Raw genomic sequence first — 17,016 nt, forward strand, 5'->3', positions numbered from 1 at the left:
AAATTGTGACCTTGGATCTTAAAGGTAGTAATGGTTGGTATATTTTGCATAATACGTCACAGTAGCTCAGTATTTTGCAGGGTAGATCTATTTTAGTAGAAAAATTTTAACTTGACTAATTTTGCTTTGTTTTTCAGAAAAAGAAATGGAGCAAGTTCAGTAGCTATCCACTTTAACATCTTAATGATATCTTAAGGAATCTTACAGTGCTTATTTTGAATTGAGAAAATGACTGCAGATATAGAAGAAAGTTGTTGGAAAAGAATACCTGTCAAAAAGTGGAACTTCCAATAGTATAAGATAAATATACTTGTTATGGTGCAGTTCTGGAGTGGAGTTAACCCTATAGCACACAGGTAGCCCTCCAAGGAGAGAGAGGAAAAAAAAGCTTTCTGTTTTTCTAAATTATGGAAATTTTTTGGAAGACGTGGACATGGATTCTGAGCCTAGTCATGGTTTCATCGGAATTTCACAGTGACAGCAGGCTTTCATACAGTTCTCAAGGTAGGAGCCTGACCTCTACAGATAACAAGAATAATCACTTTTTACATTTGGGAAATATTTTCAAAGCCGTGGTTATATTATTAATAAGATCATGTATGCTGCAGACCTAGTTTGATCATGATTCATTGCCTTGAATGTTTGATTACATTGATTTAATTGTTTTTTTTTTTTCTTTTCCTAGTTTTAACTGTACAAAAACCTTACGAATTAAATTGGTAAAATGTTGTATTTTTTAATACTTCATAATAGTTTAAAGGCTTACCATATGGTCATTCACATGTTTTTAAGCTAGGAAGTAAGGATCTAATCATTAATCCATTAGCATTTATAGACTTTTGATGGCAAGAAGAGTCTTTTAGATATGTTGCAATATAATACTTTAGTACTGTGCAGGTGAATGCAATAGCTTTTGTCTTTGAATGATATCATTAGAAAGAATATGTGCTTCTAGGTAGAGTTTAGCCCCATGTTTTCCTGTTTTATGTGAATAGGTCAAGGTACGTTGTTCAAAATGTTTTTTTTTTTTTTTTCCCCCCCTGTGATATCTGATTATTAGGAAAGAGAACACATTTTTTTACACAGAGAGAAAGAAAAGAGCGTTTTCTTTTCTTTAGTAAAGCTCTGCACCTTGTGTTTACCTGGTAATAACTTTTACTCATGCGGATGATGGGATTTAACCAGTTGTGGTTTATGTTTACTACTTGTTGTTTCCTGTTATATTCTCTTCTATGCACGCTCCCTGGACTGTCTTGCCTTGTGATTACAAAGAGGAATTCCTGTCTTACCTTGAACACTACCAGCTAACAATCCCAATAAGGGTTGATCAAAATGGAGCCTTCCTCAGCTTTACTGTGAAAAATGTTAAACCCTCAAGAAGGAGAAGGAGCGCAGACCCTTATGATCAAGAACTGGCAGCATCTAAATTATTTTTTAAACTTTCTGCCTATGGCAAGCACTTTCATTTAAACCTGACTCTCAACACAGATTTGGTGTCCAGACATTTTACAGTGGAATACTGGGGAAAAGATGGTCCTCAGTGGAAGCATGATTTTTTAGACCACTGTCATTACACGGGATATTTGCAAGACCAGCACACTACAACTAAAGTGGCTGTAAGCAACTGCAATGGTCTGGTAAGTGCACGTTGCATGTTCTAGAATAATAGTGCGTTTACCCCTTTTAAAATACAGAAGGACTTAATTGGCATATCTTTTCAGTTTTTTTGAGTTCCTGTGAGGAGCAAACAGACAGAACTTGCAACAAGCCTGTAAAATCCGATCCTGTCCTAGGGAAAAGTAGTCATCGGTTTAATTGTAATTGTAATAAGCTTAACTATAAGTACTAGGACCCAATTCTGTAGTCCTTTAGCAGACAGTACCTTAAGTGTTTACAGTGTCTGCACTGGGGCTGCAATATTAGGTCTGTTGTGGGATCATTACAGGTTATCAAAATGTTGCAGACTTGAGGAGGGGGAGGGTAGCAGTTGTTCCTTTAGGATGCTGGATCTGTTCAGTGAGATGCTGATTGAACTGTATGCTTCATTGATTTTTTTTTTTTTTTTTTTTTTTTTTTTTGAGAATTAGGGTTTACCTGTTTTGACAAGGAGAAGGAGTTTCTTTGTATGGAAGTCATCGTTGCTATAAATTCAGAAAAGTAGATTATTTGCAAGTATCAGCCTTTCTAAAAGTATTGTGTCATAAATATTTGCATTCAATGCCAGGTTAGAAATTTTGTTCTCAGATTTTACTCTTCTCTTGATCATGACAATAGTACTTGTATGGGGCAGAAGCTTTTCTTCACAACAGAAATTAGAAAACAAAAAAAACCTAAAAGCTTACTGCTATCAAGTAGTAAAATACTTAAGTAAAAGAGCATAACTAGGAAGTACTAAATCAAGAGTTCAGTAATTCCTTTAGTAAAAATATACACTGCAGTTATTCACTCAGTTTTTATGTAGCGGAGCATTGGTACATCTTGTTAAGAGTAAGCAGATCTAACCGATTGGTAAACGACGGGAAAAAGAGAAAAGGCTACAACCTTGCTAAACTGTTTCCTTTTTAACCTTTACAAGTGCCTGAGAGCTGTGAGAATGTTTTTTTGTAGACAACCCTGCTGTTTGGGATCTAGATAGTACTAGGGACAGCACACATAGCTGGCTGTTAAGTATTTTGTCTTGGTTAACCTGGATTAGTCTTGAGTTAAATAGATTACTCTAATTGAATAGAGATTTATAGAGATGAGCCAGCGCTTCTGAAGAAGCATAGTTAAAATGTAGCTCTCCTTAATGTGTTATCAGAGTTTTTTTAATGCAGCTTATAGGTCCGAATTCAGTACCATAATTTAATTCAGTTTCGTAGTTCCCATGTAATAATGCTTATGACACAGTTGTTTGAACTTCTATTGCTAATGTAGTGGATTAATTTGTATTTTAGTTCTTTTCGGCTAAAAATACTTTGAAGAGAAAATTGCTGCTTTCAGAATTTACTTTTTATTTAAAAAAAAAAAAAAAAAAAAAAAGGTCTGCATGCCTTGATCTCCAGCATTTCTACCCGTTGAGAGACATACTGGTTGGCCTCAGTGGAGCCATCTATCAGTTTCACGTTTCCCTTGTCCTCAACAATGCTACTTGGCTGGTGTGAAGCTATATGTTGTTCCATGGTTTTATGTGTCGTACGTTAACTGTGCTTGCAAGTTAATTTCAATGAGGAGTGCTGTTTAGTTTTCACCTTCAGTGCATATAGCTGTCATCAACTTTTTAGCGTTTCCTCCTGGTATACCTACTTTGTATTAAGGCAGACTCAGATCTTCGGGCACACCATGATTGAGACTTTTGAGTCCTCCGTGGTCATGCTTCTTGGGACTGTGAGTGTTAGATTGGGCCATATGCAATTGAGGTTTTTATCATGCTCCAGAAGCAACAGTGATCCCATAAGGCCTTCTTTCAAAGGAGGAGGGATCCCTCAAGCAGGTGCAGTGGTTGGCTGGACTCAATGTGATCTTCTGCTGTAAAAAAACTTCCCTGTCATTGTGTTGACAGTGTGTACTAGGGGCATGGGTTATAGGAATTACCACTAGATTCAGGTAAATCCATCAGTTATTTTAAAATGATTTCTACTGGCAAATATCTTGTTCTAACCAGCTGCTTTATAACATGTTTAATAAAGCAAGTGGCACTTTAAATATTCGGGACACTATTGTTTGTTTTAGAGTTAATGATATTTGAGCAAATGTTGTGTTCAAGGCATTTGTTGCATTTTTTTAGTCTTCTTTTTGATGTGTAAGAGACTGACAGTCATGTTCTGCATAGTTTTTGATTAGAATCTGTCCAAAAGGCAGTAATTTTAAGTTACTTGTAACTCTAAAACAAGTAATAGTCTTAAATGACGAGTGCTGCTCATCAGCAGAATTTAAGTATTGTGTTTACTTTGTTTCCCTGCTAGGTTTCAGTATTGCCAGAGGAGTCAAATTTCAGGGTGAGCAAGTGAGACCATGGTTTAATTAATGTAAGCTGTATGACTTTGTAGAATACCAGTGCAAGTAGGGCTTTCTGTGTTGGGTGTTGGATGTAAGTCAATGGGGCTGAGACAGTAGTAGCTGAGGAACTGCTTAAGCTGAGCATGTAATCCTAAAGGAAGTGAAATAAGAAAGTGTGGTAGATGGACTAAATAGAGAATTTCACCTTACAGAAAAGAGGTTTGTCCGATTCCAAGAGCAGCAAGTCTTGAAGAAAATTTTTGGATTGAGAAACAGTGAAATTTAGCAGAAATGAAACTCGGACTTTTCTTCGCCTTCCAGATTTAAGCCAGTAACTGAGTGCCCAGACAAGTCTTCCACAGCAGTGGGTTTTCTCGTTTTGATCTGACAAGCTCAATAGAGGGAAGTACTTCAAAATGTTTAGAAAGTAGTGATTGTTAGGAAAGTGAATTAGAGATTAAATATCTTTTTGTATCTACAATATTCCTAAGGAAATATTTAATGTAAGGTGCCAAATTTTTCAATGGCACACAAAGTTCCATTCACGAAATAATATTTGTCCTAGGTAGCACAGATGTCTCCAAGTAGATAAGAGAAAGAAAGGCCAAGAGCTGTCTAAAAGCATGATCTTCATAGTCAGCAGACTTCATGTTTATTTGATTTATTTCAAAATCAGCATATGGATAAATACCCTGGTGAATCTTCATATTTTTAAATAAGCTTGCTTGGAAGCTGATTCTATCCTAAACAAAACATCCAAATTTGTAGATCATAAATTGCATATAGCAATATTTTTGAATCATATATAAATGCATAATATACAAGGTAATTTAAAAGGTCAGAGGTATCAAAAAAGATTAATACTCTAGGCTGCTGTCTATTGAGTTCTTCTCAGTGCAGCTCTGTAATTACCTAGTTTTAAAATGTCTTGCTAGGTCCCATGATGTATTGTCTCAGGCCAGATCACTGTTGTTTCATCCTAAAGCACATGCAAAGGGAGTGCAGCCTTTTTCCGACGATATAAAGCTACGTTGAAGTGTACAGCCAGCTGTAGACTTGCTGAACAACCCTGAAAGTTTTTTAGGAGTTCTATTTTCCTCTACTTTGTGTTTTTAATATTAAATTATATCAATATTGAATTATTATTAAATTACATTAATATTTAATATATGTATATTTAATATAATATCTGGAAAGGTTGAAAACAGGCAGAAATTTGAAAAAAGTAGCACTTCGAATGTGGGAGAAGCTTTTTCTTTTCTTCTGTTTTTAACTGATGTTAACTGTTACTTCTGTAGCTGATGGACATCCCCTGTCTGAACTTAGGTGAGGCCCTATCTAGGCAGTCTGACACAAACAGATTCTTTTTTACAACTTCAGGGGAACTCCATGTGGATTCACAGATTTGTCCGAGCATGTCAAACTGCTGGATCCAGACCTTATATATGTTAGCAGGAGTTGGCAATCTGTGGTGGAGTTGGGTAACATAGGACCTCAAACAATCTGTTTTAGATAATAGCCTTGAGAATGCTTCTTACAGTAACTTACTTGGGGCGTACATTATTTCTTAAATCCATGGTATTTTCTCACAACCTTTTTCTGGTCATTCCTTAATGATATTTCTTGCATTTTGGAACAGAAGTTTAATTCACAAACTGTTTTTAAGTGCTATGGCAAAGCTGAAAAGAACAAACAAAAAAACAAGCAAAAAAGTCCAACCCTGCCAACACATTTAATTTCTTTTAATGCTTCAATACATGTAATTCCTTTTGATGCTTCATAAGTCTTTATTTCAGTCCTTCTTTTCAACTGAAATGTTGTTTTGCTCAAACAAAAGATGATAAGTCAGAAAGAAGATTTAGGATGTTGTTTAGGATAGAATAATGTAACTCCCTCTATTTATTAATAGTGTGTTATGGAATGCATATAGAGTGGAAACATCTCTAGCCATATGCATTTTCTAGACTCAAAATAAATACTGGCATTCACTGGAATGGGTATTTCTTACGTGCAGATTTACAAACATTTCTTAAAATTCACTCACATTAAACTGATGCAAATGGTGTTGTTGAATTAATAATGGAATAACAATTGGGCTAGCAAGGGAAGTTAAGATATGCTATGTATGCAGGGCTTATGTGAAGTGCATTTGCAGCTATATGCAGGGCAAGTGATTTTCCCGTGTGATCATGTCACTTAGCTAGCTGCAGCAACCGACTGCATGTGTATTCTGATTATCTGCTAGCAGGTGTAAGTTAAAATTTATTTGCAATTCCTTGGGCAAGCTAACACTTATATTTGTATCTTTAAACCCAGAATAATGTTTGAGCAGCTGAGATGAGATAATGATTTGACATAGGAAATTTGGTGATACTCGCCTTGCCTTTTTCACTGCTTGTACCTAAAGGAACTGCAGTTGTAATTTTGCATTCTTTTGTAATAGATTTTGCTTCTCTTAAAACACAATCTGCTTAGAAAATTAGTACTGCTATTAGTGTTGTTTATGTCATCTGAAATTACTTGCTCCCTCTTTTGTCATCTCACCACTTTAAAGCTTATTTACCTAGCCAGACTCAAGTACAGTTAAAGACCTCTCTCTGTTGCAAAGACAGCACCATGGCTTGAATGGTACCCCTGTCTCCTCAGACGTGGCACAAAGCACACAGCCTGATGGTGTTGGCTAGAAAGACTGCAGGACTCTATTTTCTGATGGGAATATAATACCAGAGCTTATAGTGGCTCAGGATTCACTTGAACCCAGATGTCTGACAGCCTGGCTGGATGCAGTCCAGATTATCAAGGCTCTTTCTACACATCTGGCAAACCTAGTTACATTTTGGTTTATATTTTCAAGGTTGCTTAAGCAGCCATTAAGTGACCTATTTTCTTAGTAATATTGTAGATTCCAAATATCGAGGCATTATGAGAAAATTTGGTGTCCAGGTGTATACAGGCCCTGATGTTAGTTCTTGAGTAAATATTTGAGCTCATAATGAAAAATACCACTGAAGAGGAACACTTAATGCTGTAGTCACTATTGGCACTAAAAAGCATGTAATTGAGAACTGAATTGTGTTCATGCATATATTTTTAAAATATATGATGGGATTATGTTGTTAAAACACAGTTCTTTCTGAAGTGTTATGCAGGCATTTTTATTCTATAAGATCTGTGCTGTTACTGAATTCTGGTTATTCCAGAAGTGAAGAACAGCAGAGAGCTGATGTACGAAACAGCAACAGAAAAGGTCTGACCAAAAGTACAGTGATCTTAGAAACAGATTTGGGATATTTGGATCATCTATAGAGCAAGTGGTCTTACAGGTTACCCTGGAGGTGTCAATGGAGAAAAAAAAAACCAAACCCTTTAAAGCAACAACAAAAAACTTCTGGAAGTGATAGGGTGATTTTTACATGCTTTTAGAAGTACTTTGAAATAACCTTACTGCACATTGCACTGTTAGGAGTGTTCAAATAACTTTAATGTAAATGCGTGTTAGCATGGTTTGCTGGTGATACGAAACTGGGAGGGGTGGCTCACACATCAGAAGGCATTTGGCAGGACCTGCATCAAGTGGAGTGTTGGGCAGGGAGGAATCTGATGAGGTTTAGCAAAAGCAAACATGGAATCATGCATCTGGGGAGGAATAACTGCATGCATCAGTAGGGGTAGGGGCTGACCTGCTGGAGCTCTACAGAGAAGGATGTGGAGGTCCTGGTGAACCAGATTGGCCTTGAACCAGCAGCAGTTCTATGATTCTGTGATAAGGCCAGTGGTATACTGTGCATTAAAATTGTGTCCAGCATGCTGGGGGAGGTGATCCTCCTCCTCTGTTCTGCTCTGATGAGGCCCACATCTGGAGTACTGTGTCCAGTTCTGGGCTTCCCAATTTATAAAAGACAGGGGTCTCCTAGAAGGAATCCAGTGGAGGGCCACAAAGATGACTGAGGGCCTGGAGCATCTCCTGTATGACGAAAGGCTAAGTAACCTGGGTTTGTTCAGCCTGGGAATCTGATAAAGGTTTATAAATGTCTAGTGGGAGGTAGGAGACAAATGGATGAGGCCAGGCTCTTCTCAGGGGTGTGTAGCAATAGAACAAAGGAGTAGTGGCCTGAAACTTGAACATTGCAAGTTCCATACATACATGCAGAAGAACTTCTTTATAGTAAGGGTGACAGAGAGCTGGAGCAGGTTGCCCATAGAGGTTGTGGAGTCTCCTTCTATGGAGATATTCACGGTCCATCTGGACACTGACCTGCGCAACCTATTGTAGGATACCTGCTCTAGCAGAGGGGTGGACTCACTGATCTCTTGAGGTCCCTTTCAACCCTGCAGTTCTGTGATTCTGGGAACAGTCTTCACAGTGGCTTTAATGGTATCTCCATTGATTTGATCAAATCAGAATATGAATGCAGAATTTAGAATTTCCACTGAAACAGTAGTTATTTCTACTATAATAGAAAAGTTATACGTTCAGAATTTCCTAGGTAGAAATACTGAATTTTTTTAGTTGGAGACTATAAGTGTAGGAGTCTCTGTTGGGCTTATTCTTCAATATTTCTGTACCCTAAATGATCCCCAAACTGGATTTTTTGCTAAAGTTTAGTTTTAATCTCTGAAGATTCAGGCAGTTACATAGTTGGCTTGAAATTTCCCTTTTCTTCCATCAACCACTTTCCTGGTTAGAAGAAACTGAATTCACAAATATGAGAGTTATGAGAATAGAGTATCTGCCATTCTGCCCTGTAGTGTGAAGGGAAAGAAGTGCATTTGCAGCAAGAGAATAAGGTTCAGTGCATGGTCTGCATCAGTTTGGATCTACCAGAGGTTTGTAGTGCGATGTGTTAAGGAGTAAGTGCTTTGTAGATCATGTAGTCTAAGGTAATTGATATTAACAGAACTTGGCATATGAATGTAAAATGCCAAAATTTTTCTCAAAGTAGTACTTCCTAAAATTAATTTTCCATGCAGTTTTTACTTTATTAAGCATTTACTAGTGTGGCATCATAGAGGAACATTGAGCTCACTCGCCCTTTGGGCACGGTGGTTTTGGCTTGGTGTTACTTCAATGGCTCTCAATTATGCGGTTTTGGAAAAAAAGTCTTTGAACAGTTTATCTGTCCTGTACTGAGAATCTGTCTTGCTTTGTTACCACACTCACTAAAAAAAGGTAGGGATGAATTCCAGAAGTAAAGCAATGCTATTTTGTTCTTTCTGTATTGTATTGCTTGTAGGCATTTACCTCTCCTTCCAACTAAAGACTCCGAAAATTAACTGAATCATGCATTTTATGTTGACTTATTTCTTAAAAGAAATAAAGGATTGTCAAATGTTACTTAATTTTAAGGTTTTAAACATAGATTTATCTTGTCTTGCAAATTTTCCTTTTTTTTCTTTTTAAGCATGGAGTTATTGCTACAGAAGATGAAGAGTATTTCATTGAGCCTTTAAAGAATACAACAGCTAATTCAAGTAACTTCAGTTACGAGAATGGTCATCCCCATGTCATATACAAAAAGTCTACCATGCGCCAGCAACTTCTGTATGATCATAGTCGCTGTGGAGTCTCAGGTAAATGAATATGAGTATCAGTGGTGTTATCATAGCTTCAAAAATTTATTTAGCCTTCCTTGGTTCACGGGTAAGGTACTATATACAGTGTAGAGTAAGAAGACTGCTTTTGGGTGATACAGTATGCCCTGTTATAAAGTTGCTTCACATCAAGATTCCCATCCAGAATATAGTGTCATTTTACAAATAAAGCACTGGGAGTAAGTCTTGTTTTATTTCTTTGTGTACAGTGGTGTTAATGATCACTGACTTTCTCAAAATGTACTTCTCAGCAGGATAGCATGACTTCATTGACTACGTGTTATAGCTCAGTGTGTAGCATGTGTTTCATGTCATTTGAGGAAACTCTATGTATAGTGAATATGTTACAACTATAATTATTAGTATACCTGAAGCTGGAGTCTGTATCTTCTTCATTCTTAGGGGTTTATGATTTAGAGTTTTTAAACTCGTAGTGCTTGGGTCAGTGGGTTGATGTTATTCTGTAGTAGTTGAGTATGTGGCTAACAGGAATGATTGTATGATTTTGATTGAAGGGTATTTTTCTTAAAAAGCAGAGTTTTAACATCTACAGAAACACTCTTTAAGTACTACTAATTTTGAAATGGTTTGCTTAAACTGTAATGGAAACTTAATTTCTTGAGAACAGCTTGGAGTAAATGATCGGTTGTTTTAGGTTTACAGCACTAGAATAGTGTATTTCTACATAAGAGGAAAAATGTTTTAGCTTTATTGATTACTTTTTTTTTTTTGTTTTTAAAAGTACTGTCCCAGACAGTAGTGTTCCATGAGATTCAGTGGACAGGGAAAGCTGGCAAATTCCTTAAAAATGAAAAGAATGTAACTTTTTCTTTTTTTAATGCAACTTCCTTCATCTTCTTTTGGAAATTTTAACCTTGCTGGTTTATTAAACTGACAGCAAGTGTTGTCTGAAAAGGCTCATCTTTGTGGAAGTTTCCTGAGTAGTCCAGCTAACTGTCAAGTGCATGTCAAACTTTGTATGCTGCTTCTGTTTTAGTTTAGGAAGCATTATTTCACGTGCATGCTTTATTATGAAACAATTCTGATGACTACTATGTGCTGATTGTAAAATAAGAACACTAATGTATGCAGATGCTCCAGTTTATGCATTTTGCAGTAAACATCTGTGAAGCATCTAACTTTTTATTTCATTTTGTAGGGAGTGCTGTCACACAAATCTGTTGAAATAAGTGGAAGGGATTGCTAAGTGTACTACAGTTCATCTTTTACCATTAGGATTTATATAGAAAAAGAAAGGATATTGACAGCAGTCAGATCTTACCTTCTGTTAATGCTTGGGAGATGATTTCTCCTCAAAGTGAAGGTGAAGCAGTGGCAGGTATTTTATTTTTGCTTTGTCTAACTGCTCTGACAGTACCTGTGCTATGGATCATAAGTTGATCAGAGCTTTGCATGAGGTTTTTGTTTTAAAACATCCAGTAATCCTTAGCATCTGTACCTCTTTTTTCTTTTTTTCCCTCCATATTTGCTGCTGCCATTATCCTTGGAGAAGCTGTTCTGCTATTCCTGAGTTTTCAGATTTATCACAACCTGAGAACCTTAACAGTAAAATACAAAATCTTTTTGCAATTCTGACACTTCTCATGCTCATTTACTTCACTTCATTCTCTTCTTGCTGGTGTGTAGACTGTTTTAACTCAGTGAAAACTTCTGACAAGCTTTGTTCTCCCCAGTACTGCAAGATCGTACCTTTTCAGATTACATGCTGTTTTAAATGTTGTTTGTCTGACTACCAAACCTTTTAAACTTATTTTCCAAGCACTGTTTAAGCCCATTTTTCCCGTAAGAGCTTGGCATTTTGAGCATCCCCAGAGTATCAATGAAACAAAAATTGTTTTTTGGTTTCCCAGCTTTCAGATATTAGAAATAAAGACAGGTAATAACTCCTGGAAGTTGTAATAACTCCAATTCTGTGTTAAACAACAACAACAAAACTTAAATGCAGATTTAATAAAATGATAACTGCATCTTTGGAAGAATACCTTTCATTTTGTCTGAAAAACTGGTTTTGGTTTTACCTTCAGAATGCTATTGCCGATATAGTACACTGGGAGGAATATGGTTGTGCAGAAGTGCCACTATTCACGTTCTGTTCTGTGAAGTTTCTACCACTGTAAACTACACCTAAGTTTACCGTGTATCTGTTTGTACTGAGAAAGCAGTGAAGATTTTATTTTTATTTTGGTGAACAGATGAGCAGAATTTGTTGGACTGCTTCTTATTATGCAATAGAATTTCAGTGATCAGTACAAAAGAAAAGCTGGGAAGATTAGAATAAAAATACTTCTCTATTTCACAGTAGCTTATTTTCAGGTAAAAATATGGGTTTGAATTGTGGCTGATTCACATAACCTAAATTTGATTTTTAATCAGTTAGACATGAGAATGTTTTAAAAAAAGTTAAATAATATTTCATGTATATATTGTCAAGAAGTTAATTGTTTTAGTAAATACAGTTGAAATCATTAAGGCCTTGCTAATAAATTGATTAAATTCGACTTGCCTCAGAGGGATTTGAGGTCACTGGATTATGCTTTGCAGGGTCAGCCTGTAGAAGAGTTACTATTATTATTATTTTTAAAAATTCTTCCATCCAAACTAGTATTGCCATCTAGTTGGTTTTTCAAAGAGAAGGCATCTTAAAGCTGTGGAGTAGGCAGGTATAATGCCAAGTGGTATTTGTTTTATAGCTTTGATTTATGATGTAAATATTTAGATGACATGCTAACGGTACTCATTATTAGTTTTGCAATTAAAAATATATTATGAACTGTTCTGTTGTGTTCTTGTTTGTCTGCATAACTTATTGAAATATTTATTTTTCCTTATGTCTAATAGTGCGTATTATGTTGGAGTGTGAAATACTTTTAATAGTTCTTTAAAAAAAAATTATTATTTTTTTATTTGCACAATTCTAAGAAATAGCTTTTCTGCAGATTAGCCGTGTGCTTCTATTTTTGTCTGGAATTGAAATTCTGTTTTCTTGGAAGTATGAATAAAATTTCTTTACCTGTTTTGGCTACAATAATAAAAAAAAAAAAAATAAAAAAAAATCACAAAACAACCAAAGGAAAATGTGTATTTACAGACTGGGTATGATTGAGAAACAATAAAAATTGACATGTAAAATCTGTGAAGTGGCAGATTATTTAGGGATAGTACTACTACATGCTGCCTCTTGTCATGATTTTATTCATGCCAAATCCTACAGTCAGCACATTCTAAAATGAAAAAATGCTTATATATGCATTAAATGGGGTTGCTTAATATTAAGAAAAAGCTGTATGTAATTTTTCACCTATGTAAGATGCAATTGTGAGAATATTAAAATAGTTTGCAATTGTGGATTTTAGATCACCTTTGGTTTGTTTTTGCGTGTTATGTTCTTTCATCTCTGCTTCTTTCTCCTATCTAGTACCTTTGAAGATGAAGACTTAAAACTTGGGTACCGTTACTGTGTACTCCGCCTGCACCATTTCTTTCTATGTGCATCTGGATTTCTTTTCAGTTGCAGTTTACAATCTAATTTCCTGCTTTTGTACTCGTTACTTTGGGGTTAATTACATTGCTTTTCTGATCCCTGCTCTTCCCCCACCCTTGTTTTATTTCCCAGTAGATATGCTCAGTGTTGATGTAAGGTTTTTAATCTAGGACTAATTATGTTATTTAAAACAAAAATATTTTTGTCAGAATGTTTTCCGTGAAAGTTTGCAGTCTTTTTTAAAGAAAGTTTTTACTCAAAATTGTTCAGTGTTTTTAAACTAAAACATCATGAAAACTGATAGATCCTGGAGTGTGAGTACCCAGGATTATTTCCAACTTTCCCATTACTTTGAAATCAGCTGAAGCCTTTTTATCATCTGATAAGAAAAGGAGAAACGTTTGTTTTCTTGAAGTCTTCTGAGACCTTTGTTTTGAAGGATGGTGTCAAGATGAGTCCAGAAGAATCGTTACTTGTTTTTTATGTGGAAGTTTTCTGAGCTCATTGGTTTTTCAAATGTTTAGAACAGATTTGCATCTTTGAATGAAAAATTATGAATGAATATGAAGCAATATTGTATGTATAAAGTACTTGGCATTTTTATGAGCATTAGAAATCCCCAGATAGCACCATTTACTCTGAGGTGTTGATTTTTTTTTTAAAAAATGTACCACAGAAGTTGCCAGCTAAAATTCTACATATTCTTAAATGGTCTTTTTAAAATTCTTCTCATGGTTGGACTCAATGATCTTTAAGGTCTTTTCCAACCTGAGTAATTCTATGATTCTAAATCACTACTTAAGTGAGATGAAAATCTTTAAACAATTAGATCAACTTTGAACTTGCTAGAATAGGGATAAGAGCTAGTAGAAATATTGATGTTGATTTTGAAATCCTCTCCAGACTTATTACTTATTATCAATATTACTTGATATTATTTTTTAGGATGGGTATAGAATTATTGAACTGTAGTACTGTAGAATGAGAATAATTTTACTTCCAGCATTTTTGTCAGCTGCCCAGATTATTTCCTCTTTTCAACTTTCCGAAAATAACGTGCCTTTTAAAGCCAACTCTGTGCACTCAAAATATTATGCAACAGTGGGACTACTGAAGTATTCCTGGTTTCGTCCTGAATGTACATGCTTTGTGGTGTAATTATTGTTCTATGAAACAGATCGTTTAGCTGGACTGCATAAAGTAATGCTTTTTCACAGAATATATTGGACATATTTCAGCTTATCCTTAGCTGAACTAATTGTAGGAGAGGTAAGGTTGCATCTCTTGTGTTGATCACTTGAGCAGTCTCATTCAGTCACTTAAAAATGTGCTTACCTTTTAGTGTTCTTAAGTTCATCTGTAACTACCATCCATAACCTTGAATATTTTGAAGTCCTTATTACGTGATTTCAGCTTATTTTATGCTTTATTGAACTTGAACTTGAGATTTGCATGGATCTTTGTGAAAAAGGGATACTTAATATTAAAAGTGCCCATTTTGCAGGGAAGGGATGTTCAATTTTGCCCTGAGGACATGAGTTCAAGTTTTAAGAAAGTATGTACTGTTTGTTTCTCTGATAATTTCATGTTTGTAATAACCATATATTGCATAAAAGCGGTATTGCATTTTCAAACTGTTTAATTCCTTAGTATGTCTTGATACCTTTAACCTTAATTTTGATTTTTTTCCTATATTTTCCAATATTTTTTTTATTTTCTAGTATTACAGCCATCTCATATCCTGCTCATGGTTAACTATAAGTAATCTTTAGTACTACAATAGATGTGCAGGATTAGATACGTTGAGAGAAGATGCTGATTTGTCATGCTAAGCCAAGTTAAGTAGCATTCAGAATACCAGAACTTGAAGTAAACTTGTTTTTCCTTTTTATGAGGTATTTTAAATTTAAAGATGATAAACTTGCATTTTCCTTGCCTCAAGAAAGACTTGTTTTTAGAGTCTTAAAGATGATCTCAACTTAAAACAGCTGCATTTGAATGAGTTTTACTAGTGATCCTTCTGAAGTGTTTAATTATTTTGGTTCCTAGAAGACCTCACAAGAAGCAGTAAACCTTGGTGGATGAGTGATGGATCTGCTTTTCCAACTTCACTTCCTGTCAATGACACGTTAAGTAGTCATAGTCGACAGAAGAGATCAGTAAGCCTTGAGCGGTTTGTGGAGACGCTGGTAGTAGCCGACAAAATGATGGTGGGATATCATGGTCGCAAAGACATTGAACACTACATTTTGAGTGTAATGAATATTGTAAGTTTCATCCCTCTCAATATTGATATTAACATGTGCACTCTGAAATCTCAAAGTATTTGTAAAATATTTATTTACTGGCATAGTAACGTCTTAAAATATGCATCATTTTGCAAGAATTAATAATTACAATATGGTAAATACTTGCATTGTGGGAAAAATGCAGTACTGTTTCTGTTAAGTGTGCTGTGATCATTCACATTTTTTTTTGTTTTGTTTTCAATCTGAATGTAATCATTTAATCATTTAAATCGTTTAATCGTTTAAGAATTTAAAATTGTGTAGCTTTGTTATGTTTAAATCAACAGCCTAAATGCTTCTTATGTTGGATGGTTTATTAAACAAGTTATAAACTATTTTGACTGAAAATTATTACAGAAATGTATTTATTTTTACTGAATGGTCATTTGTTTATCCAAAAAGTAACTTAGGTAATGCTAATTATCAACATTCTGTAAATGCATTGAGCAGGAAGATAGTTGAATGGTTAACAATTTAGGAACTGCACGTTGTTTCTTGTCTGACTTTGTGCCTTTTCTTATTTTCTGGAGGTCAGGTTGCCAAACTTTATCGTGATTCCAGTCTAGGAAACGTAGTGAATATAATAGTGACACGTTTAATTGTCCTCACTGAAGATCAGGTAAGAGTTGTTGCACTTCAGCTTTATATCCCTGAAATACAAATTATGCTATTGTGTAGTATAGAATTATTCAATTATTGCTTGAAATGGCTGCATCTGAGTACAAAACCTGCCTTGTAATCTTTCACTACTATAATCAAGATGAAAACTTTTCAAAGGAATATTTCCCACATATTATTTCAAAAATACCTGTTCTTTACTTCAGGAGAATATTAATATACCTTTGAGTATGTCAGTTTTATTTTTAGACCTATATTTCAATACTTAGGTTTTTTTTTTTGTTTGTTTGTTTTTTGTTGTTGTTGTTGTTTTTTTTTTTTTTTTTTATTGACATAATCATTATTTAAGTTGGAGCAGAAGGAATGTCTGTTCAGTAATACACAACTGAACTTGGGGTCAGATTTTACAGAGATAAAATTTGGCAAGAAGAGTTTATTCCTAGAAACCACTGCTTCTAATTATAGTCCCAATTTAGTCTTCAAAAGGCTTAACAACTGACCTTAGTAATTTGTTTGGAACATTTCTGGTATGCATGTTGTATTGCAGCCAAACTTGGAGATAAACCACCATGCAGACAAGTCCCTCGATAGCTTCTGTAAGTGGCAGAAATCCATTCTCTCCCACCAAAGTGATGGAAACACCATTCCAGAAAATGGGATTGCCCACCATGATAATGCGGTTCTTATTACTAGGTATGGTCATTATAAGTATTATGTTTATTTTTATTTTAACTCTGTAGTTTTCTTGCTCTTACTTTTATGTAGAGGCTAGTTATAAAGTAATATAATTAGTAGGTAATATGATGAGGAAAAGAAGTAACAGATGGTTTGACCTAAGTATATCAAAGTATAGATTAAGAAGCTTGGAAAGTAAGATACAAAAATTACTTGCTTCTCTTGTTATTTTCATTACATAATTGCCGATGCAAATATTCCAGTAGAACAGATGGATCTTATTGAGCATTTTATATTTTTATAATTGAAAACAATTCTTAAAATTATGGACAGAAAAGCAGTGTGTAAAATGTTTTGTTAACT

At 35.0% G+C, this 17,016-nt stretch overlaps 1 protein-coding gene across 1 annotated transcript in view; it reads left to right on the forward strand.

The window, feature by feature from the left end:
* Positions 1–407: 407 nt before the first annotated feature.
* The window catches only part of ADAMTS6 (ADAM metallopeptidase with thrombospondin type 1 motif 6), a gene marked incomplete at both ends in the record, with an annotated part of 144,844 nt that continues 128,235 nt past the window's right edge, over positions 408–17,016 (forward strand). The window contains 6 exons of the mRNA XM_079548422.1: positions 408–504; positions 1,273–1,637; positions 9,381–9,549; positions 15,125–15,339; positions 15,896–15,979; positions 16,526–16,671. Coding sequence (XP_079404548.1) covers positions 408–504; positions 1,273–1,637; positions 9,381–9,549; positions 15,125–15,339; positions 15,896–15,979; positions 16,526–16,671 — 1,076 coding nt within the window. The remainder of the gene's footprint in view (positions 505–1,272; positions 1,638–9,380; positions 9,550–15,124; positions 15,340–15,895; positions 15,980–16,525; positions 16,672–17,016) is intronic.

This window comes from Tetrao urogallus, assembly GCF_951394365.1.
Source record: "Tetrao urogallus genome assembly, chromosome: Z".
In the NCBI taxonomy this organism is placed as follows: Eukaryota; Metazoa; Chordata; class Aves; order Galliformes; family Phasianidae; genus Tetrao; species Tetrao urogallus.